Below are 24,193 nucleotides of genomic sequence, written 5' to 3' on the forward strand. Positions count from 1 at the left end.
GGGGCTGAGTCGAGCTCTGCGTGAGGGACTTCCAGCCCCGGCCGGCGGGCGGAGCAATTCACCTTCGGGCGGCGTCGGTGGAGTAGGCGGGAAGCGCCTCTGGCTCTGCGCGGGGCTCGGCTCTGCGGCTCGGAGGAAGAGGAAGTGGCCGGGGCGCCAGGCCGGCCGGGCTGGGCGCGGAGCGGAGCTGCCCGGCGCGGCCCCGCGGAGGCGTCTCCCCGCGTCTTGCCACCGCCTCTAGGCTGCGCTGCACAAACTTTGCGCCGGGCAGCGGGGCCGTGTGGCGGCGCAGCGCTGCCCCGGCACCTCCCTGTCGCCGAGCCGAGAGGGGAGCGGCCCCGGAGCGCGGCGGGCGGGCACGGGCGGCAGCCGGAGGAGGAGGAAGCGCTGTCAGTGGGGCTGGCTGTCTTCGCCCCCCGGGCATCCTTCAGCACAGCCGGACTGCGCTTCGTCCACCGCCTGTCCCAGGTACCGTCCGGCACCCGCTTGGCCCGGCGGGCAAACTCGGCGAGGGGGCGGGAGAGGAGCCGGGGCTGGCGAGGGGTTGCCGCTGGACAGAGTTGGCGCAGCAGAGCGGGAAAAGCTGCTCCGGAGCTCTGATTCGTCTTCATCTTCTGTCTGCTGAAGTTCGGAGCGAGGCTGGGGCTGGCCGGCGTGCCCGGCTTTGGGGAGCTGCTGGAGGCACCCCGGGGGCGCGGCGCTCCCTGCCACCCTCTCCCCGGCCGGAGCTCGGTTCGTGCAGTGCCCACAAACGCTGCTCCGAGAGGGGCGGCGGTCCAGCCCCTCGCGGTCCTGTCGCTTGTCGAGGGGCCGGTGCGGAGCTGGTTGGCGCTGGCCGTTGGGCCCGGGAAGGCATTGGGGCCGGCGGGCTTCGTCGTCCTGTCAGAGGGTAAGGAGACCTCCGGAGCGCTCTGCTGGCGCTTCTGCAGCCGGGGCGCTTGCGGGTACCGGAGGCGGCTTTGCTGAAAATCGCTGTCAGCCAGCGCCGTTCTCCGCGTCCAGCCACCGCCGCGGTGAGGCAGAGGCAGGAAAGGCGCTGAGAGGAGCCGGGGCGCCCGCCTGCGCGCCCAGCCCGGCGCTGCTGCTCACACGCTGCGCACCTGGTAGCGGCAGTGCCTCGGCGTGCCAGCCTGTGGCTACCTGCGGTCTGCATTTGTGCAGCTGTTCTTTTCCAAGGCTGGGCTCCAGATTGCCTTTTGAAGTCCGCGATACTGTTTCTGCGCATTTTGCTAACAATGAGGAGAGGTAGTGCGGAGCATCAGTTGTGTATCTGAGTATGATATGAACCTCTAGCTTATCTAGTTTCTTGTCACAGCAGCTACTTGCAGCCTGTGTGTTTCTGGAAAAGGGTTGTTTAGTTGGATGAACTTCTAGAGCTCTTCTGTGATACTTCCAACTTCGTCATGTAATTAATGGGAGACATTTGTTCTCCATTAGGACTGAGCGTGGCTCTGGATCCAGAGCACTGCCAGCTCAGACCAGGCAGAGAAGTTGCAACCTCCCTGTGGCAGGACAGGGAGCAGTGCTGGAGTTAATTAACTGTTTGGTCTCGGCAGAGGTGGCTGGTGTACTAAAGTGATTGTTGGATGTGAAATGATAAAAACCCAACTCTACCTGACAAAACGTTCCTGGGTGTTTTCAGCCAAAGTTTGGAAGCCGTGCTGCGATTGTGTACTTGCTTATTTTTTATTCCCATAAAAAAGCTCAGGAAATTATGACTTGGGTTTTTTTCTGTTTAGTAGGAGAATAACTAACACTGTCAAGATGTAGCTGACCCTCTAGTTTACAAGGCTCAATCTTTTTGTACATCTGCCTTTATGTTTTATTTGTAACGAATCCATTCCGTTGCAGCTCCTGGTATTGAATAACAGCCTCCTGGCAATAAAGCTCTTTTTCGCGATACTAGTGGTCACATTTGTGTAGTTAATTTCTGGGGTTTTTTTGCTTTAAAAAAGAAAAAAAAAAAGCTCAGAATGAAGAGTTATTTTAGGAATCTGACTTGCCATTAATTTAGTTCCATTAGACAAGGGGCTTTCCATTGCTTGAATGCTGGCATTCCCCTGGTCTGAGAGCGAGAATGTAGCACGCAATGAGTCTACGCAGCTGTGATTAAATACCTAGGGGAGTTCTGAGCTGTGGTACTGAGAAATGCAGATACCATATTGACTAGAAGGAAGTGGCCTTACAACCTGTGGTGGAAGAGCTGAAAAGGTGGAGCCACAGCACTCTGAAGAATAAAAATCCAAGTGGACGAAGTCGGTATTTGAAATAAACACTGCATAACTATGATTCCATCCCCCAGCTTCATGGGAGATTCTCCAGCTTCACACCTGGTTCCAGTGGATCACTTTGCTTTTTACTCCAAATTGGCTGGCCAGGTTTTATTCTCTGTGAAGCCACTGTGCATATGTTGCAGTAGGTATCTGTTGTACCTTTTTCCTTCGGGTTTGGAGTGGTGTGGGATTAACTTTAAAAGAAGATCAGCTTTATATCTAATATTGCTATGCACATTTCTGTTTGATCTGTTCAGTCTTTAATTTGCTGAACAATAAATCTAGCTACTATAGTTTCCCCATAAATTCTTGAGAGTAGTTCTCTAGTCCTTAGCATCTCAGTAGTCTCCTGTCTTCACGTGGAGGTATCTTGGTTGAACGTTCACAGCAGCAGCATTTCAGAAGTTTAACCTGTGCTTTGTGTGGCTTAGTTATCTTTACAGAATGTTTTTAGGCAGGGTAGTTCAGGTTCAAATATGTTGTACCATCAGAGATATTTTGCTGTACTGAAAGACAAGCATCATGGTATCATTAAGTATTAAATCCTTTGTATGAGTGTTATGGGATGATGTGGGTGGGGTAAGAAGCGAGGGTCTCCCAGCAACCTGCTCTTCCTCAGATTGCTCCCCAGCACCAGCACACTTGCCTTGCTCCTCCACCAGTTCTCTCTGATCCTGTTTGCTTTTCATCCTCCCACCCTCTCACCCACATGCACACGCATGCAAAACAGCTTTGTTTGCCTAGAGAGGTTAAGAGCAGCTAGTGGCAGCCCCTGGTTATGGGCAGGGAGCCTGCAGAGGTGGGTCACCAACCTACAGACCCAGAGGCAGTACAGAGGAAAGTAAGTATGTGTTATGTAGGGCAGCAGATTTGAGCCCAGGACCAGTGCTGTGAACACTGCAATAAAAACAATAGCACCTCATAACATTTTGTTGTAATCATGTTATCACAGTGGCATGTGATTTGACATGCTGCATGCTAGGGCTGTGCTTGCGTGCTGTGTGACTGTTGTATATGAGACCTATCAGCATGGTCTGCTCTAGCTTTACTGAGTCCATGCCATAGTTATCCACCTATTACTCAGTTTTCTCCCTAAAGCTCAGCAAACTCTTGAGACTAGACTAGCAGTTGTCTTAACTGGCTAAATTATTTCCCTCCTTTTCTCATGTAGACAGTACGTTTTCTTGTCTCCTAGGGAGATGACACTAAACATGGTGCAATACTTTGTTCTTTTAATTCTAGCAACTGGATCTGCAGTTTGTCATGACAAGTCTTCCAGAATTCTTGGTATGACTCCAAATTAGTGCTCCTGATTTGTGTTCTGCTTCTGTTTAGTTGTGGTATCTTTGACCTCTCTAACTGGGCCCAGCGTCTGGCACATTTCACTTTGTGCTGGTATTTCTTGATCTGAGACCATAGCTTTCCTCTGCTGAGCCTTTTTTTTTCCTGTCACTTGAAAGCTCTCTGCTTATTCTACTTTTCCTTCTTTGTTAGGTAATTTGTATCACTGGATCTGGAAACCTTCTTATGACTAGGACTAGGGGGAATGGAATGAAGCTGGAGGTGGGGAGATTCAGGCTGGAGGTGAGGAGGAAGTTCTTCCCCATGAGAGTGGTGAAGCCCTGGAATGGGTTGTCCAGGGAGGTGGTTGAAGCCCTGTCCCTGGAGGTGTTTAAGCCCAGGCTGGCTGAGGCTGTGGCCAGGCTGCTCTAGTGTGGGGTGTCCCTGCCCATGGCAGGGGGGTTGGAACTAGATGGTCCTTGTGGTCCCTTCCAACCCTGACTGATTCTATGATACTATGAATTCTCATGTCACTTCCTCTGGGTACAAATTCTGCAGATACTCATATTGTAGTTTAAACATGTTCCAGACCTCCCCTGTGCTTGTGTTCTCCAACTTTTCATTTCTTTTCCTCTCACTAATAACATCTTTTTTTTTTTTTTTTTTTAAATTTGCCTTTTGAAATTGAAAACCTTAATTTCAGATTTACTTTGCTTGCTCTACTGTTTAAGTAAAATCTATCATAAAGAATATATCTGGGATTATTCTTTCACCTACCTCTGTATAAACAGAGGCTTAGTTGTTGGCTGCAAGTCTAAAATCCTGATGGTACTAGTTAAACTACTTAACTACCTGAAGGGAGGTTGTAGCCAGGAGGGGGTTGGTCTCTTCTCCCAGGCAACCAGCACCAGAATAAGAGGACACAGTCTCAAGCTGTGCCAGGGGAGGTTTAGGCTGGATGTTAGGAAAGAGTTCTTTATAGAAAGAGTGATTGCCCTTTGGAATGTGCTGCCCAGGGGGGTGGTGGAGTCACCATCACTGGAGGTGTTTAGGAGGAGACTTGATGGGGTGCTTGGTGCCATGGTTTAGTTGATTAGTGTTGGATGATAGGTTGGACTCGATGATCTCAAAGGTCTCTTCCAACCTGGTTAATTGTATTCTATTCTAATTCTAAATTGGTAAGTATATGGTGAAAAGAATTGGTCAGTTGTGACATCCAGCAATATACAGGTGTGACTTAGTATCATAGCATCAGTCAGGGTTGGAAGGGACCACAAGGATCATCTAGTTCCAACCCCCCCTGCCATGGGCAGGGACACCCCACACTAGATCAGGCTGGCCAGAGCCTCATCCAGCCTGGGCTTAAACACCTCCAGGGCTGGGGCCTCAAGCACCTCCCTGGACAACCCATTCCAGGGCATCACCACTCTCACAGGGAAGAACTTCCTCCTCCCCTCCAGCCTGAATCTCCCCACCTCCAGCTTCATTCCATTCCCCCTAGTCCTATCACTACCTGAGATCCTGAGCAGTCCCTCCCCAGCCTTCTTGTAGCCCCCTTCAGATCCTGGAAGGCCACATTCATTGTTCTTTGTATTTTCAAAAGAGGTCTTTAAGACTATTTTAAATTACTTGTTAAACATTAGTTACTTAAACAACTGATCCTTCCCCACAGATAAATGCTATGATCTCACAAAAAGCCCTATGCAGTGGTAAGCCAGAGAGGTGAAAATGGGGACGTGTCAGGGGCACAGACAGTGCTGTTCTGGAAACCTGTAAAGGATCATCCTATTCTTCTTTCTTTACTTGCACACCCAGTTTGCCAGCTCTAGTGTTTGTGATACTCTGCTTTGGTTATCCTTCTCTGCCTGGCTTTTTTTATTGCTTTTTCCCTTTTGCCTTGTTTCTCCTTTTCTGCTTCACTGCTCTAAGTATGCCAGGAAAGGGACTCAGCCATAATTTGCAAGCTCGCTCAGGGCTGTTTTTTTTGAGTGCTGAATGGGGACTAAATACACTGATGTTTTGCAGCCTGGGAAGGACGTAAGGAGTGACCACATGCCAGCAAGTGAACTGAGCTGGGTGTGAAGTGCTTATTATTTTGAAAATGAAAAGGTTAAGATTGCAGCAGTGAGGTTTTAAGAAAATAAGTGTTTCTCCATGCTGCACAACAAATGTGAAGTCCTGTAATTATTTCTAAAACCCTCCTAGCCTCCCTGTGAGCTTGCGAAGTATTGCCCATTTAAGGATGAAGCAGGATGAAAGGACTTAACCAGAATCAACAGAGAAAACCTATTACTATGTTGCAGTTGTCTTGTTTCCCCGCTGCTGGACTCCTCTGTTAGAACACCGACTGTCTGAATTTTATGAGAGGAACTTTAGCACTAAGTTATGTACTACAAAAAATGAATTAATTCATGATAAAGCTTAAAAAGTAAGGTCACTAGTTCTGGACAACAAACATTTTAAATGTGCTAATGCAGGCAGGCTTTTTCTCACTAATTACACCTAAAACCCAAGCTGACAGTAGCATAATTTACCTACACACCACGTTTTCTTTGGATGCCATCTTAAAACTATCTGGTTTCTGCTTCAGTTGGTAGTGTACTGCACTGACATGTCTATTGGAAAATGAGAATATAGAATATATGAGCTTATACTTAGCAGCTGAGTCCAATATTGTAAGTATTTAAAGGAATTGTTTAGGAATTATTTTCAAATCAGCCTGTAAGCAGTCATCAACACATTGCTTTCTGTAATACTGAGAGAGCTGAAATAAACCATTTAGCCAACGCAGTTCTCGGCCCCTCGGTTTAGGAACGTGTCCAGAGAAGGGCAGCAAAGCTGGTGAGGGGTTTGGAGCACAGCCCTTTGAGGAGAGGCTGAGGGAGCTGGGGTTGCTTGGCCTGGAGAAGAGGAGGCTCAGAGGAGACCCATACTGCCTGGTTGTGGGTTGGCACCGTTTGCAGAGATCACTGCTCACATGGGCAGTGAGGGTAGACTGGTTTTCTCAAAAGGGCTGAGGAAATGTTTTCTACAGAAGCACAGGAGGAGACTGGCGGTGGCTGCCACTGGGAGGGCAGGCTTGTATTTTCTAGCACTTTCACCACAATTTAGGAAACACTGCAAAACTCTCTGTGATGTGAAATGCTGAATCCCTATCATCCATCACTGTCTTACTGTCTGAAGGGTCCTGTGGATTTCAGACTCTGTATAACTAGGAGTTGCAGGCACTAGAGTTCAATTACCTCTGACACAGACTTTTTTTCCCCCCTTACACAAATGCCATACTATGATGTACAGGAATTACTGGACCATCACTGGAACAGGAAATTTGATACTAACACCTACTGCTGTTTTAATTCCTTACTGTGCAATCTGTTAAAGCATAAGTATACTGCTAGAGGTGTTCCACTACAGTCCATGGAAATATTCATAGTATCTTGTGAGGCACATAAATGTACAATATATATGAAAATAAATGACATGTTAGACTTAAGTTACTTATATAGAATAGAATGAATAGAATAGAATAGAATAGAATAGAATAGAATAGAATAGAATAGAATAGACCAGGTTAGAAGAGACCTTCAAGATCATCACGTCCAAAATATCAACCAATCCAGCACCACTTAATCAACTAACCCATGCAACCAAGCACCCTATCAAGTCTCCTCCTGAGCACCTCCAGTGATGGTGACTCCACCACCTCCCCAGGCAGCCCATTCCAATGGGCAATCACTCTCTCTGTGTAAAACTTCTTCCTAACATCCAGCCTAAACCTCTCGTGGTGCATCCTGAGACTGTGTCCTCTTGTTCTGGTGCTGGCTGCCTGGGAGAAGAGACCAACCTCTGCCTGTCTACAACCTCCCTTCAGGTAGTTGTAGAGAGCAATAAGGTCTCCCCTGAGTCTCCTCTTCTCCAGGCTAAGCAACCCCACCTCCCTCAGCCTCTCCTCATAGGGCTGTGTTCCAAGCCCCTCACCAGCTTTGTTGCCCTTTTCTGGACATGCTCCAGCAAGTCAACATCTTTCCTAAACTGAGGGGCCCAGAACTGGGCACAGTACTGGAGGTGCAGCCTAACCAGTGCAGTGTACAGGGGCAGAATGACCTCCCTGCTCCTGCTGGCCACACTGTTCCTGATGCAGGCCAGGATGCCATTGGCCCTCTTGGCTGCCTGGGCACACTGCAGGCTCATGTTCAGCCTACCGTCAACCAGCACCCCCAGGTCCCTCTCTGCCTGGCTGCTCTCAGCCACTCTGACCCCAGCCTGTAGCACTGCATGGGGTTGCTGTGGCCAATGTGCAGAACCCGGCACTTGGATGTGTTCAATCTCATGCCCTTGGACTCTGCCCATATGTCCAGCCTGTCGAGGTCCCTCTGCAGAGCCTCTCTACCCTCCAGCAGATCAACTCCTGCCCCCAGCTTGGTGTCATCTGCAAATTTACTGATGAAGCAGCATAGGAAAAAGGAAGCACAGGAAAAAGGAAGCACAGGAAAAAGGAAGCAGTTGCTGTTTGTATGAAAGAATAATACTCTTATCTACTTAATGCTAGAGGTTGTCATTACCAAAAACCCCCCAAACCGAACAAATGACAGAAGGCACCATTTTGGGAACTGAGAAAGGTCCTAAGAATTTTTAACCTTAAATGCCAAAAGACAAAATTTTAAATCCTCAAACCTAGCTTTCATTTGTAGGAACTGTTAAAATGAAGCAGTCCTCAGGTTTGATGTATTGGTCACTCCTGTCTCGGTGTATTTAGCGGTGACTGCGCAGGAAGATGTAGGCATGCACTTATGGACTCTGTAGAGCAGATGAAGTTGGCTGATGTTGCTGAGCCTGGAAGGACTTCCAGCTCTTCCAGGGGTGCAGGAGAATGGGACAAGATTCTTACTGAGGTGTAGAAATGCAAAGGAATAAAGCAAAATTATGGGGGATGAGTTGGAAGCTGCTCAATTAGCTGTGTTGGGTAAAAATGAAGAGAAATGGGGGGTTGGTTTGCTGGGAAGCTGATAGTAAACTGTGAATATGATTCAGCTGTGAGTGATGATTTTAGGTGCAGTAGGCATGTTATTTGCAGTAGAGACAGGGAAGCATCAATATTACTTTAATAGACCTTGCTAAAATCTGATTTTGAGCATTGGGTCACCTGTGTTCATGTAGAGAAATGCAAACAGATGTGATGGAGTGAGCAGGGAGCAGAGATCTCATCTTGCAAGTGGCAGGAACTTAAGCACACTTATGCTAGCAAAATGATCTAGGATCTAGGAGCAGATGTTGGTCAGTTAGAGGGTAGAAAGGCTTTGCAGAGGGACCTCAACCGACTGGACAGATGGGCAGAATCCAGTGGGATGGCATTTAACAAGTCCAAGTGCCAGGTGCTGCACTTTGGCCACAACAACCCCATGCAGAGCTACAGGCTGGGGTCAGAGTGGCTGAGAGCTCCCAAACAGAGAGGGACCTGGGGGTGCTGATTGACAGCCACCTAAACACGATCCAGCAGTGTGCCCAGGTGGCCAAGAGGGCCAATGGCATCCTGGCCTGCATTAGGAATAGTGTGGCCAGCCGGAACAGGGAAGTCATTGTGCCCTGTACTCTGCATTGGTTAGGCCACACCTTGAGTCCTGTGTCCAGTTCTGGGCCCCTCAGTTTAAAAAGGACATCGAAACACTTGAACGTGTCCAGAGAAGGGCAACAAGGCTGGGGAGAGGCCTTGAGCACAGCCCTGTGAGGAGAGGCTGAGGGAGCTGGGATTGTTTAGCCTGGAGAAGAGGAGGCTCAGGGGTGACCTCATTGCCCTCTACAACTACCTGAAAGGTGGTTGTAGCCAGGAAGGGGTTGCTCTCTTCTCCCAGGCAACCAGCACCAGAACAAGAGGACACAGTCTCAAGCTGCACCAGGGGAGGTTTAGACTCGAGGTGAGGAGAAAGTTCTTCACCGAGCGAGTCATTCGTCATTGGAATGTGCTGCCCAGGGAGGTGATGGAGTCACCGTCCCTGGAGGTGTTCAAGAGGGGATTGGATGTGGCACTTGGTGCCATGGTCTAGTCATGAGGTCTGTGTTGATAGGTTGGACTTGATGATCCTCAAGGTCTCTTCCAACCTTCGTTATACTGTGATACTGTGATACTGTGATAAAGAAGGGGGTTGGTTACTATTCCTAAAGAATATTTCAGAGGGACAAAGTTATACAAATTAAAGCATAATATGTAGATTGCAAATACAGTGGGGCTGGATATGTGACTTAATTTCTAGCCATTTGAGGAATGGAGCTGTGACACAGGTTTACAGTCACTTGGAGACAGAGAACCTGAACTGGTTTTTCATTCACCACTTTAGGTTCATTAACTGTTGTGGTGAAGGTATCCGTGGTCTGCGCCTGAAGTTTTTCAGGGGCTCATTTCTACCCACCAGAGGTTGCAGGGGTGCTGAAACACTGATCTTTGTGATGCCTCATACAGCACATTTACACTGAACGGATCTTGGGCCTCACAGTGCTCAAAGAGGCCTGTGGGAGCCCCTCTTTGTCACTGAGTGATTATTCTGCGCTCCCCTCCCCATCCCCACAACATGGGCTTCTCCATGTAGCCGGTGGCAGGATGTTGGGTGGGTTGTAATGAAAAACCTCAAGGTCTTAATGGATCTGTCTTTATCTTTTCATATTCCTTGCTGGTTGAAATGATTTGCCTCAGTTTGACCAGTGCAGCTGAAGGCAAATGAGAGGATTTGGATCATTCTGAGTATTTTCACCAAGCAATTCTTCCATTCTTTCATACCCAAATGAGCAATTATGTGCAGGATATCAAGAACCATTTACTGTGTATCAGAAATGGTTGTCAGAAGTAAGCCCTTTAAAATGTTGTGAACTGGCAGCTTATTAAAGAGAACTGGATTTATCTAATGCAGTTCTGTGGTCATGTGCCTCTTGTGGTTTGAAGATGGCTTCTGTAAAATGTCCTTGTTTCCTGTGCTTTACCTGACAAAAACAAGGTAGAAGGAAGTGAGGTAGTTTTCTAAATGCTGCTAATTCTCTGCAAACCTGCTTTTTTTTTTCCATTGAATTGCAAGTCTAGATATTAATTTGAATGTTACAAACATCTTTGTGAAAGATAATACTATCTGCTCTCATAGTAGCTGCATGTATAGAAATGGCTATTAAGTTGTCAGCCCTCATATTAGCCATTTTTTTATAATGGATTATGTGTCTTTCAGGGTATACTGTTGAATGCATTCAAAAGATGCAAAAGACATGCATTAAACTGTCAATTTTCCAATAAAATAATAGCATGCCTAGGAGCTGATATGAGTGGTATATGCTTCAGTTACCATCTGAGCATTTATTTAATTATGCAATTTTGTAGGGTTTGTAGGGAGCTTGTACTTAAAAACTAAAGACCACAGTAGTGTGCTAGTGTGGGCCATAAGACCATAAAGAACCCCCCCAAATTAATGGTGTTTGTCCATTTTCTGTTTTCCCTTTCCATGCCTCTTTGTGTCAGGAGCTGCTGCAATGGGTTGTGGATTGAACAAACTGGAGAAGCATGATGATAAACGACCTGGTAATATCTATTCAACTTTGAAGAGGCCCCAGGTAGAAACCAAGATCGATGTTTGCTATGAGTATCGATTCCTGGACTTCACAACACTAAATGATAGTAAGTACACTATGTTTTCCTGTAGAAGATTTTCTATTCAAATGAACATGTTCCTTGCTCCATAATGTCTTTGTAAATGGGAGCTAAGTTTTTTAAATGTCTTCTGTTCCTTTAAGCAAAGGTCTTCTTTTCAATCATAGAGGCACAGGATCATAGAAACATTCAGGTTGGAAAGGACCCTCAGGATCACCAGGTCCAACCAATAACCCTACTCTACAAGGTTCACCCCTAAATTATGAATGTGTACATGCAGAGATCTTATTGAGAATGCTCTGTAGTTTTTTATCCTTAGAGCTAGTTGTAGGTGTTCAAGAGGGGCTTGGATGTGGCACTTGGTGCCATGGTCTAGTCATGAGGTCTGTGGTGACAGGTTGGACTCGATGATCTTTGAGGTCTCTTCCAACCTCAGTGATACTGTGATGCTGTTATCAGATTTAAATTACTTTACACATACACCCCTTTTTGTTGTCTTTTTATTTATTATTTACTGAAATATGGAGGTTTGTTTCCCTGGTTTGCATTTTATCTGAGTTTCATATGGTAAAGCAATTCATGTCTGCCAGGTTATAGACTTATGGTTTTCTTCATCCCCTTCTGCTCCCATTCCTCCCTCAGGATTATTTTGGGAGGTTGAAGTGACTGTTTTCAGTTCTACTAACTTACTTCAGATAACACTGATGCAGTTACAGGTGCACCCATGTGGGTGGAAACAGCAATGGCAGAAAACCTCTCCCACAGAAAACAACCTCTAACACATCACAGAAGTGAAGGTCCAGTTTCCTGCAATTCTGACCTTGGTATTTTGGTACTCTCAAGTAGTCTTGCTTTAATTCACATGGCAATCCACAAATAACTCCTTTTCTTTCCCCTCTGATTGACATTAAACATCTCTGCCAGTATTGCCTGTGCCCTCTTTCACTTCAAAATTAGCCTGTTCTACAAGCAATTACTCCTCACACCATTTGGAAGTCTGAAGCTTGAGCAGAAGGCTGGGACCTGCTTCTTGCTATATATAAACCAACACAGTACCAAAATCTGTTACAGTTAGCTGGCAGGATGCCAGGTAGAGCCTCTGAGCTTTTGCCCTGCGGTGTGCTGCTCCTCCTCTTGTTTTGCAAGTCAGGTCAAAGGCAAAGCCAATGTGGTAAGTCTCTCACTTGGTGTGACACCTCTAGTGCAGTTCAGTGCGTTCAGCCAAGAGCGATTTGAATTTGCTGGGTTTTAAAACTTGCTGCAAGTGAACTTGAATTTGGAAAAGGTGGAGGTTTGGAGTAGGTGGTTGGACAGGAGTGCAGTTTTGTAGGTGATATGGAAGCTGAGAAATTTTGTCTTTCCCAGCCTATCACCAGCACTTGTGGATTCTGATGTGTTTTGTTACGCTGATTGGGGTACACAGCAGTTACTCTGAGCACCAAACAATGGGGAGGGTTTGTTGTTCATTTTTATGTACTGCATTATGTGTTTATGGTTTGGGGTTTTCATTTCAAAGTGACCTATTTATGGTCTTTGATAGTTTGACAACTTCTACTGGGATGTTCTGTACACTATGTCATTAGTGACAATGACTTAAGAACACATTTTTATGGGCTTTACTGGGGCTTTGGCCTGTGCATTCTCCTTATACCTCCTGAAGTCATCTTTGTCACTGTTTGGAAGGAGAGCTGGTACATGCAATAGCAATGTGACTTGCCTCAGGCACAAAGGCTGTCTGGCACACAACAAAAAATGAAATCCAGACTTTCCAAGTCTGCTGAAATGGATAGATTTGTTGTAAGGCATACTTGTACATTTTTCTTACTCACCATAGATTGCTTTACTATGAATGTAGGAAGCATGGTTCTAGAGACTGTAAGTGCTTTTGTTAAGTTCTTTGGCTTACCAACGAGTGTAAGCCGTATCCAGCTCTCACTGGATTCTATTTGGGCCTGTTGTATCCCCATCATTTGAGTCTTCAGATGCCAGTGGATAGGCAGATGAGGAGGGGATGTAGCTGTTGTTCCTGCTGTTTCTCTGTAGTATCACCCACAGCTACGTGCTCTCAGGTTTGGCAGGGCAGTAGCTAGTGGCTGTGCAGCTCACTCCCTGTTTTGTGTCATTGGCTGTCTGAAGGCTCATGTTGCACTGTGTAGTGTTAACCATGTTCCAGGTTTTTCTTAATGGTAACAGCATCACAGGTTGGTTTCTGTTTTTGCTCAGAAATAACCTCTGCAGATAACCAGAGTCAATGCTAGGTGTTTCACCTATGTGTATATGGATTCAGAGGCTTCTACAAATCAAATGCTCACAGCTGTATAAGAAGGTTTGGGTTGTGAAATGCGACTTCTGTGAACCTACTTTAGCACTTTCAGTGTGCATTTATATCCTGACATCACTTTTTCCCCACAAGTTTTCTGCCTCATTAGGTTTTGAGAAAAAGCCATGTTAAATTATGGGTGACTGTATTTTATTATATCCTTACTCTAGGCTTTGTTTACAAGACTAGTGAACCTGGCTCAGAAGACAGGTACTAATTTTTCTCTGGGGCTTTTCTATTGCATTAACTGCTCTGATAACTGTCTCTCTCACAAGTGTTTAGTCTTAATGGTGAGAAGGATGTGATTATTTCCATGTTGCAAATGAGAGCTAATATCACTGCCAGATCACTGCCAGAAGTTTTCAAACTCCTTAGCTTCTCTTCATGGGTTGCAAGAGCAGCTTGCATTGACTTTAGTCATAAAGGAGGGTGCTGGTCATGTTTGCAGTTTGGAACTGCATGTGTTCTCAAATCTGATATCCAGATAATCAGAGGTCACTTTCAGAAGGTGGTGTATGTTTTAACTGCAGTTTCACAGGCAGCTAGGTGGATGTAGGTTTTCTGCAGCTGTATATGGTAAGATACTGCTCCCCTCTTCTGCCTCCTGTTAGCTCTGTGAATTGATGTAACTCATGGGTCTGGCAGGAGGCTATGTAGTCTTTTTGTTTGGTTACACTCTGCCACATCAGTGTCTTGTGGAAGGGTCTGAAGAATGGTGGAGATGGTAGAAGTGGTGGGACTGTGCAGTCAGGGAGAGAAATAGGACCTTCTTTAAATCAGCTCACACTGTTATAAACTCATTCCCTTGGCATAATTCTGTTGAGAATAGGGATGGAATGCTATCATAGTCAGAAACTTAGCTTGGCTTGCTTGCTGTGGTTTTTTGCTGTTTATCTTCTGGCATAGACAGCAGAAGGTGTGTAGGGAAATCTGCTCCTTTATTAGACATGTTACTGATTTCTGAACTTCACTCTGCACTTATGCAGATGACCAGTGGAAAATAGTGTTTGATCACTTATTTAAGTACTGTATAAATGATGCATAGGTGCAAAATACAGAACTTAGGATGCAAGTGTAAACTTTATCCTGACATTTCCCAGTTTCACAGAGTTGATGTCCTTGGAAGTAAAGTGTCTGGAGAACGATTTCCCAGGCTTTCAAGGAAAGTAGGCTACTGAGTTTCCCTGACTGTTAACATATAGCTTCATCCCTGGTAGGCTCATCCAGCTCCTGAACTCTACACCCACCTCACTGCCATCCTGTGAGGCTCATTCCTTCACTGAGTCAGGCTCATCTGTCACTGTACAGTCCACTCCTGTGTCATCTCCATCGTCAGCTGGTTTCTTCTGACAGATGTCTAGACTGATGCTGCAGGAAACATTCTGTTATCAAGGCAGAAGCAAGTTGAGATCTATGTGGATACATTTAAGGCCTTTGTTGGAGAAAAAAAAAAACAAACCTAAAAATACTTGATCTAGACTGAAGCTGCAGGAAACCTTCTGTTATAAAGACAGAAGCAAATTGAGGTCTATGTGGATATATTTAAGGCCTTTATTGGAGGAAATAAAAACCCAAACCTAAAAATACTATGTCATCTGCCCAAAAGTAAAATGCTGTTATTTATTTTCAGCCCCTCTACATAAGAATAATGATCTTGTGCTTCTCTTATCTCCAAGTTTATTTGAGAACAGAAGGTAAATGGTGAGTGAACCTGAGGAGAACATGTGCTGACAAATGTCATAGTCTTAATTTAAAGCAACAATGTTTTCAGCAGTGACTCTCTTTTGTTTTGTTAGTTTGTTTGAAAGAGAAATGTTTCAGTAATTTGCATTCCTTCCCCACTACTACCTGATCTACTTATCTTGGAAAACATCCATGACTTGCAATGGAAAACTTGGAACCACAGGTTGCACAGAAACTGAGCTCTCTCTCTTCATCCTTTATTTCTTCCACCTCTTTTGAGTTACGATGACCTCCTGAGAGAAACCAGGAATCTTATCATAGTAGTATCAGTCAGGGTTGGAAGGGACCACAAGGATCATCTAGTTCCAACCCCCCTATCATGGGCAGGGACACCCCACACTAGATCAGGCTGGCCACAGCCTCATCCAGCCTGGGCTTAAACACCTCCAGGGACAGCACCCCAACCACCTCCCTGGACAACCCATTCCAGGGCTTCACCACTCTCATGGGGAAGAACTTCCCCCTCACCTCCAGCCTGAATCTCCCCACCTCCAGCTTCATTCCATTCCCCCTAGTCCTATCATTACCTGACACCCTAAAAAGTCCCTCCCCAGCTTTCTTGTAGCTCCCTTCAGATACTGGAAGGTCACAATGAGGTCACCTGGGAGCCTTCTCTTCTGCAGACTGAACAGCCCCAACTCCTTCAGTCTGTCCTCGTAGGAGAGGTGCTCCAGCCCTCTGCTCATCCTCATGGCCCGTATTTATCTCTTCCCCTTCTCAGAGTGGTGTGGAGTTTTTCTGGTATTTAGGAGATTTTATTTTATTGTATTTTTTTTCCTTTTCCTTTGCTTTGCTTTACAGTCCTGTAGCACTTCATTGCTCTGATGAGTTACGACAGGTTTTGGCCTGGAATAAAATTGGCCTGGAACATATGCTGGCCATGTGATGAGAGTGAAATGGGGGTATAAATTTTTTTGTGAAATGGGGAAAGGCTATGCTCTGAACAAGCCATTTGTGCTATAAAACCACTAAACTCCAGATGTTGTGACTGACAGAATGAAAAATAGCAATGCTTCACATCCCAAAGAAGTTCATAAGGTAGAATGTGAATGCTGAGGTGCATGGTTTTTATCCTTAATTTCATGAATTTGTCTCTTTAGTTAAAAAAAGAAGTCATAAAATGGTTTCAAAAGTAAAGTTATGGGTTGCATTCTATCACTTCTACCCTATATTTTCTTTGAGTGTCTAAGTTGTTGTCGTCTAAGGACATGTATTTTACTGGGAAAATACTCCTAGTATAACAAGAGGGCCAGTGGCATCCTGGCCTGCATCAGGAACAGTGTGGCCAGCAGGAGCAGGGAGGTCATTCTGCCCCTGTACACTGCACTGGTTAGGCCACACCTTGAGTCCTGTGTCCAGTTCTGGGCCCCTCAGTTTAAGAAGGAGGTTGAGATGCTGGAATGTGTCCAGAGAAGGGCAATAAAGCTAGTGAGGGGTTTGGAACACAAGCCCTATGAGGAGAGGCTGAGGGAGCTGGGGATGCTTAGCCTGGAGAGGAGGAGACTCAGGGGTGACCTTATTGCTCTCTACAACTGCCTGTTGTAGATAGGCAGAGGTTGTTCTCTTCTCCCAGGCAGCCAGCACCAGAACAAGAGGACACAGTCTCAAGCTGAGCCAGGGTAGGTTTAGGCTCGAGATGAGGAGAAAGTTCTTCACTGAGAGAGTTGTTAGCCATTGGAATGGGCTGCCCAGGGAGGTGGTGGAGTCACCATCATTGGAGGTGTTCAGGAGGAGACTTGATGGGGAGCTTGGTGCCATGGGTTAGTTGATTAGGTAGTGTTGGATGATAGGTTGGACACGATGATCTTGAAGGTCTCTTCCAACCTGGTCTATTCTATTTCATTCTAAATTCACTACACACACACAAACTTCTGATTTGAAGCATTTTGTATATGTGTTGTATGTATTGTGTATATATATATTTATATATGTGTGTGTGTGTGTATATATAAAATGTGAAAATGTCTCCATCTTTCATGTTTTGACAAGCTTCTGGACACTCTACAGTAACCTTTTGGAACCAGTTATACTGCTCAGAAGACATTTGTTCCTGTCTTTTACAACTGCTATGGCTGGGCTTTTGATTTTGAGTTCTTTGGTTTTTAATGCAAGGCTCAGACAATGTGTTAATCAATCTTTATGGAATGGAATGGAATGGAATGGAATGGAATAGAATAGAATAGAATAGACCAGGTTGGAAGAGTCCTTCAAGATCATTGTGTCCAGCCTATCATCCAACACCACCTAATCAACTAAACCATGCAACCAAAAGACATAATTACTGTATTGAAATCAGTAGTTAGAAGAACCATTTCAGTATGGACATATTCTTAATTTGAGATTTTACAGTCTCACAGTATCACCAAGGTTGGAAGACACCTCAAAGGTCATCAAGTCCAACCTGTCACCACAGACCTCATGACTAAACCATGGCACCAAGTGCCACATCCAGTCCCCTCTTGAACACCTCCAGGGATGGTGACTCCACCACCTCCCTGGGCAGCACATTCCAATGGCAAACAACTCTCTCAGTGAAGAACTTTCTCCTCACCTCCAGCCTAAACTTCCCCTGGTGCAGCTTGAGACTGTGTCCTCTTGTTCTGGTGCTGGTTGCTAGAGAGATTTTAATTTGAGGCTTAATAAAACTCCCAGTTTTCTCCTCAGAGTAGTAAAATGAGTAGACTAATTGGAACGTGGAAGTGTCATGCACTGGAAAGCCACGTGAGTTGAGGTTAGAGAAGGTATATTTCCTATGGAATATGTATGGGTTTTGTAATCATCAGAGTCTGTTTCCTGCAGAGCACTTTATTTGTTGTTGACTTCAGTACTTACCATCTCTTCCTGTGGGTAATGTTTATATTGCATTAAGCAGTTATTTGTGCCTGGCTTCTGCTTTCTGTTTCTCTTCACCACTCACTTAAAAAAAAGCCAGACGTCACAACCAACCAAAAGCCCCCACTTCTCTGAGCAAGTGACTGTACATCTGAAAAAAACCCAAAGAAGAGCAGAAATGCTGCAGCCCTGCCTTGGCAGGTGTTGGTGTTAGATTTAAGACTAGTCAAAGCAATGGTTTCCCCAGCGGTACAGCTCTTTGATTTCCTGTTTTCATTTCTGGCACCAAAAGAACATAAATCAAATTAGCATTTGGGTTTTGTTTTTCAGGCTCACCAGGTCTGCTACCACCATTTTGTTCTTGGGAGTCATAAAATAACATTAGCAGGGCAAAATGTTGTTAGGTTATTAGGGTGATGTGACAGCTTGAGCTGGACTGCGTGTAGATCATCTGCAACAAACTGAAATACTGCTTCAGAGGAGAGCAGTAATAGCAGGTACAGAGCACTAAGACCAGGAGCAGGAGAGGCCAATAGATTACTCCTGGGTAGCCAAGGTTCTGCTGATCATAGTATCATACTATCAGTCAGGGTTGGAAGAGACCACAAGGATCATCTAGTTCCAACCCCCCTGCCATGGGCAGGGACACCCCACACTAGATCAGGCTGGCCAGAGCCTCATCCAACCTGGGCTTAAACACCTCCAGGGTTGGGGCCTCAAGCACCTCCCTGGACAACCCATTCCAGGGCTTCACCACTCTCATGGGGAAGAACTTCCTCCTCACCTCCAGCCTGAATCTCCCCACCTCCAGCTTCATTCCATTCCCCCTAGTCCTATCACTACCTGAGATCCTGAGCAGTCCCTCCCCAGCCTTCCTGTAGGCCCCCTTCAGATACTGGAAGGCCACAATGAGGTCACCTGGGAGCCTTCTCTTCTGCAGACTGAACAGCCCCAACTCCTTCAGTCTGTCCTCACAGGAGAGGTGCTTCAGCCCTCTGATCATCCTTGTGGCCCTTCTCTGGACATGTTCCAGCACATCCACATCCCTCCTGTAATGGGGGCTCCAGAACTGGATGCAGTACTCCAGGTGGATGCTTCCCTTCTGGTTAAGCTTTGTCCATGCACATATCCTATTCAACTTCCTTTGATTGTATGCACATAATAAAAAGAGTCAGCATAAGGAGATTGCCAGATCTGGGCTTCAGTCTTCTCCATTAATGTGAACATAAAGAAATTAATCTTTCTTTTGTTTGCCTCTCTTGGTATTTGGTTTCAAGTGAGTTACAGTCTGCAGTAATATGTAACCCTTCAGGACTTGCCACTGTAAGTCACAGCAGAATGAAGTGTTCATGCTGCAGCAGTTTACAGAATGTATTTGGGTGTCTTGGGGAACTTGCAGTTTGACATAAAAGGAGCATTCCATATGTCAGTAGCTTAATAAATGCAATAGCTACACTGTAAGTGTAATTGCTTTAGAGAGTTTTTAGGAATAATTTGCTCTTCTTTTACCACGGTTGCCTTTTGCATAAGGATACATAACTGGAGGAAAATCTGTTAGACATATTCTAGTTGCTAAATACAAGCTTTGCTTCTCATAATCACTGTATCTAGATCCTTGTTGTGGTAGACTGTGTGCACACATTCCCTCTTCTATATGTATAGAATTATAGAATTGTTAGGGCTGGAAGGCACCTCAAGGAGCATCCAATTCCAACCCCCCTGCCATGGCCAGGGACACCTCACACTACAGTAGGTTGCTCAGAGCCACATCCAGCCTGGCCTTAAAAACTTCCAGGGATGAGGTTTGTACCACCTCCCTGGGCAACCTGTGCCAGTGTCTCACCACCCTCATGGTGAAGAACTTCTTCCTAACATCCAATCTGAATGTACCTACTTGTAGTGTGTTTTTTTCCACTGTAATGCCCACCATTGTGCTTTATTTTATGAAGTATTGATGGATTTGTTCTCTTTGCATGGAGGCAAAGCAAACCATGAACTGCTGTTGTGCATTATGAAAGATTTATGTAAAATAAAGCTGCTTTCAAATCCCCTCTTTTCCCACCACATCTGCCCCTTTTCCCCTTAAATCCCAGAGCACCTGGGCTCTGTTGGAGTCTCCTCCCACCTCAGGTGTGGACACTTTGCCCTAGCCAGGTGTGGACACTTGGCCCTCCCCACCCACTCCCCTTTTTAATCGCTCCCAGGAGAGGCAGAAGCCCCAAGCTGAGCCCATCTGGGCTGGAGGATCCTCCTCTCATCTCTGGTGAGTGCCCCTGGTGCACACTGGGTGATGGTGGTGGTGACAACAAAGGCCGGGGGGCCTGCTGGCCCCCCGGTTAGCTAGGCAGAGTTGATAACCAATCCAATATCCTCTGTGGGTGCTGTCTGGGCCTTCTCACTGGGGCTGAGCTTCTCTGGGTGGTACCTTGTCTGGTTGAGGGTCTTGCCCTTGGCTCTGGGATGGGTGCAGTAGTGGTGGTGGTGGAGCAGAAACTGTTTAGGCAGGTTGGAGGATGGTGTAGAGGGAGCAGGAGCTGCTGTGGGGAGATGAAGGCTGCTGGTAGGGGAGGGAGAGGGGTTAAAGGAGCTGAGTCTTAGAGGCCACCTCCAACTCTGGTGATTCTATGATCTAGTTCCAACCATCTTGCTGTGGGCAGGGACACCTTCCACTAGACCAAGTAAGCATCTTTAAGGGTGTATATATATATTTTTTTTCCAGCTGTATATAGAAATCAAAACATAATATGGTAGCTGTGGGGAACTGATGGGCTTTGGATCTGAAGCTACCTTATTTGCAAAATAAGGTCTTGTGTATATTGACATAAGAAATGAAAGGATGACATGAAATTCAAGAGTGAATAAAAAACTATTGGCATGAGAACCATTTAAAATCCCACTGAATTTAGGGAAAGGGTTTGGCTTTTTCAGTCCTATTGCTCAGCAAATGTTAATCTTTGTCTGAAGGGTAGGTAGTGGAAATACTGAAGTAAATTCATAACTCAAAGAGAAGTTGTCTTAGCAATCCATTGAATTATGGCATTTGAGAGAGAAAATTCCATAATCCACTCCTAATTTTGCAGCCTGACTCAATAAACTTTAATTCAGAAAAAGAGGGGGAAGGATAGAATCATAGAATTGTTAGGGTTGGAAGGGACCTCAAGGATCATCTAGTTCTAAACCCCTGCCATAGGCAGGGACACCTCACACTGAATCAAGTTGCTCAGAGCCACATCCAGCCTGGCCTCAAAAACCTCCAGGGATGAGGCTCCCACCACCTCCCTGGGCAACCTGTTCCAGTCTCTCACCACCCTCAGGGGGAAGAACTTCTTCCTAACATCCAGTCTCAATCTAACTGTCTCTATTTATTTATTTTTTCCGTTCCCTCTAGTCCTATCACTACCTGACACCCTAAAATGTCCCTCTCAAGCTTTCTTGTAGGCCCCCTTCAGATACTGGAAGGCCACAAGAAGGTCTCCTCAGAGCCTTTTCTTCTCCAGACTGAACAGCCCCAACTCCTTCAGTCTGTCCTCATAGGAGAGCAGCTCCAGCCCTCTGCTCATCCTCATGGTCCTTCTCTAGACACCTTCCAGCACCTCCAGATCCTTCCTGTAACAGGGGCTCCAGAACTGGATGCAGCACTCCAGGTGAGGTCTCACCAGAGTGGAGTAAAGGGGGAGAAATCACCTCCCACACCTGCTGGCTTTGCTTCTCTTGATGCAGCCCAGAATGCAATTGGCTTTCAAATGGAAATGCATACTACCTTTCAAATGGAAGGAAAACAATTAAGTTTATTGTGTGTATTGGAAATCTCAACTACTTGAAAGAGCACATACATGGTGTATTTTGGCACTGCACTTTCAACTTGTGATGAAAAATGTAGTTTTGTTTTAGGTGCCTTTATTGGATCTCACCCTAAATACACTGAGGGACAGCAATGTGACCTTGTGGCCAAGAGAGCCAATGCTATTGTGGGGTGCATTAGCAGGTCTAGGGAGGTTATTCTCCCCCACCTTACTCTGCCCTGGTGAGACCACACTTGGAATACTGTGACCAGAGAGACAGAGACCTGCTGGAGAGAATCCAATGGAGAGCCACAAGGCTAATTAGGGGTCTTGAGCCTCTCCCCTGTGAAGAGAGACTGAGAGCCCTGGGGCTGTTTAGTCTGGAGAAGAGAAGACTGAGAGGGGATCTGATCAATGTTTATCAATATCTGAGGAGTGGATGTCAAATGGATGGGGTCATTCTTTTCAGTGGTGCACAATAATAAGCCAAGGAACAACAGCTACAAGCTTGAACATAGAAGATTTCACCTCAGCATGAGGAGGAACTTCTTTACAGTGAGGGATGTGTGCCCAGTTGAATGTAGTTACTGAGCTCTAACAAGAGTTGCATCCTGTGCATGACAGACAGGAATGTTGTAATTCACTCAACTCATGGAAAGATTATTACAGAGCTGTCTAAAGAGAGCTCTGAACTTCCAAGGAACTCTTACTGTCTATCAGTAACTTGGGAACTGCACATGATTTCTGAGTTGCTCTGTCTCTTGCCTCTGGCTTTGTACATTTTTTCCAGTCTTCATGTGGTTTTCATCCTTCTGATGCTGCTCAGGAGCCAAGGAGACAGATCTGGCAGTTTGCAGAGCTGGTAGACAGGCATTCCTGATGGAGTGGTGAAATCTTTTCAAGCCACAGGGGCCCAATCCTGTAGTCTCAGAAACAAAACTTCACTTGTGTTTCACTGGAATGGGAGATCATACAGTGGCTGTAACCTTGAATAGTAAAATACCTCATGGTTTTATTATGGGAAAGAAGTGATTAAGAGTCATCTCTGTAGTAATCTGCTTAGTCCCTTTGTGACTCCTTACAAAAACACTTCTTGGCGTCAGCCTGATAAAAGATGATGCACAAAATGATGCAGTAATTTCATTTTAATGGAGCTCTTCATCATTTACTTTCTGGATAAGTGTTGTAGTTTGGCTGGATGAAAGATTTTAGGACTGGTTAATCCTGAGAGCAGGATACAGCCTTTGAGAGAAAAGAGGAGTTGTTGCTGTCAACTTCTCTTGACTCAGAAGTAGCTTTTCTTACACATACCAGAAGGAAAACACTGAGTAGATGTACCTTGGTTGTGTGGCATTTTTTCTGTTTGCAGCTACTTGTTCTGATCTTCCTATGTGAAGAATAAAAAGTCTTTGTGATAGAAACAATGTGGGTATTGAGCTATTGCACATAGCCTGTAACAGTGCCTTGATAGGTCAGGCCAAGGGTCCCCAGAGCTCAACACTGGCAGTGCATGTCTTAAGCCAGTAGTGTAGTGCCAGAGGAGTGGACAGCCAGGTTGGAGCAGTTGCTTCTGGGCAGCTTATGTAGCATTGAATGCTTTTTAACACAAGTTAGCACCCTCTTGTACAATGAACACCCTATTGCAGGTGTGTTAACCTATTCCATGTGTTCCAAAGCAGCCTGAATCAAAGGTCTCTGGGAAATGTTTGCTTTCTGGCTTGGGGGCCCTTGTAGGAGGTCCCATTTGGTCCTAATGCCCATCTTGTGCACATGACTCTAGCTTGTCCTTGCCTCTGCCCATAACACTTGTGCAGGGATTTCACATGCAGAAGCAAGTCCAATTTCTGCTCTACTTCTCCTCCCAATTTGTTTTCTGTTTTCTCATACAGGTTACTATTGTACCTACTGCCTGATGCTGTCTTCTGATTTTTCTTGCCGCTTGCAAAAACTATGAGCATCCTTCTGCAGCTGTATCAGCTATTGTGTGAGCACACTTCAGCAGAGCTGACTCCCTCCTGCTCCCTCTCTACTTAGTTTGAGGAGGAAGTCATGGACTGTGCTTTACTTTCTTGGGTTTTCAATCTCCTGTGTGCTCTACCCTCCATGCACTGGTGGGTACTATGGGTGTAGGACACAAGGTTGGACAGGTAGGGCTAGTGGCTGCCCCTCTGCACTGAGGGTGATGTGGTGAGTCAGAGCTTGCTGTTGTTACAGGCTGTTTCCATGACCTTGTCATCACTGGATGCAATGGTCTGCAAGGCCATCTTGCAAACACTGCCCTTGCTGCCAGGCACAGCAGAGCTGACAATGTCTAGAAGTGAAGAGATTGACTCCTTTCCTG

General features: G+C 45.8%; 1 protein-coding gene across 1 annotated transcript in view; it reads left to right on the forward strand.

Annotated features, from left to right (window-relative positions):
- The first annotated feature begins 264 nt into the window (after positions 1–264).
- Positions 265–24,193, forward strand: part of RFTN1 (raftlin, lipid raft linker 1) — a 121,380-nt gene continuing 97,451 nt past the window's right edge. Inside the window, exons 1-2 of the mRNA XM_068152345.1 lie at positions 265–468; positions 11,047–11,202. Coding sequence (XP_068008446.1) covers positions 11,058–11,202 — 145 coding nt within the window. The 5' untranslated portion in view covers positions 265–468; positions 11,047–11,057. The remainder of the gene's footprint in view (positions 469–11,046; positions 11,203–24,193) is intronic.

This window comes from Melanerpes formicivorus, unplaced genomic scaffold (genome assembly GCF_026170545.1).
Source record: "Melanerpes formicivorus ecotype bairdi unplaced genomic scaffold, bMelFor1.0.p_v2 SCAF_23, whole genome shotgun sequence".
Classification (NCBI taxonomy): Eukaryota; Metazoa; Chordata; class Aves; order Piciformes; family Picidae; genus Melanerpes; species Melanerpes formicivorus.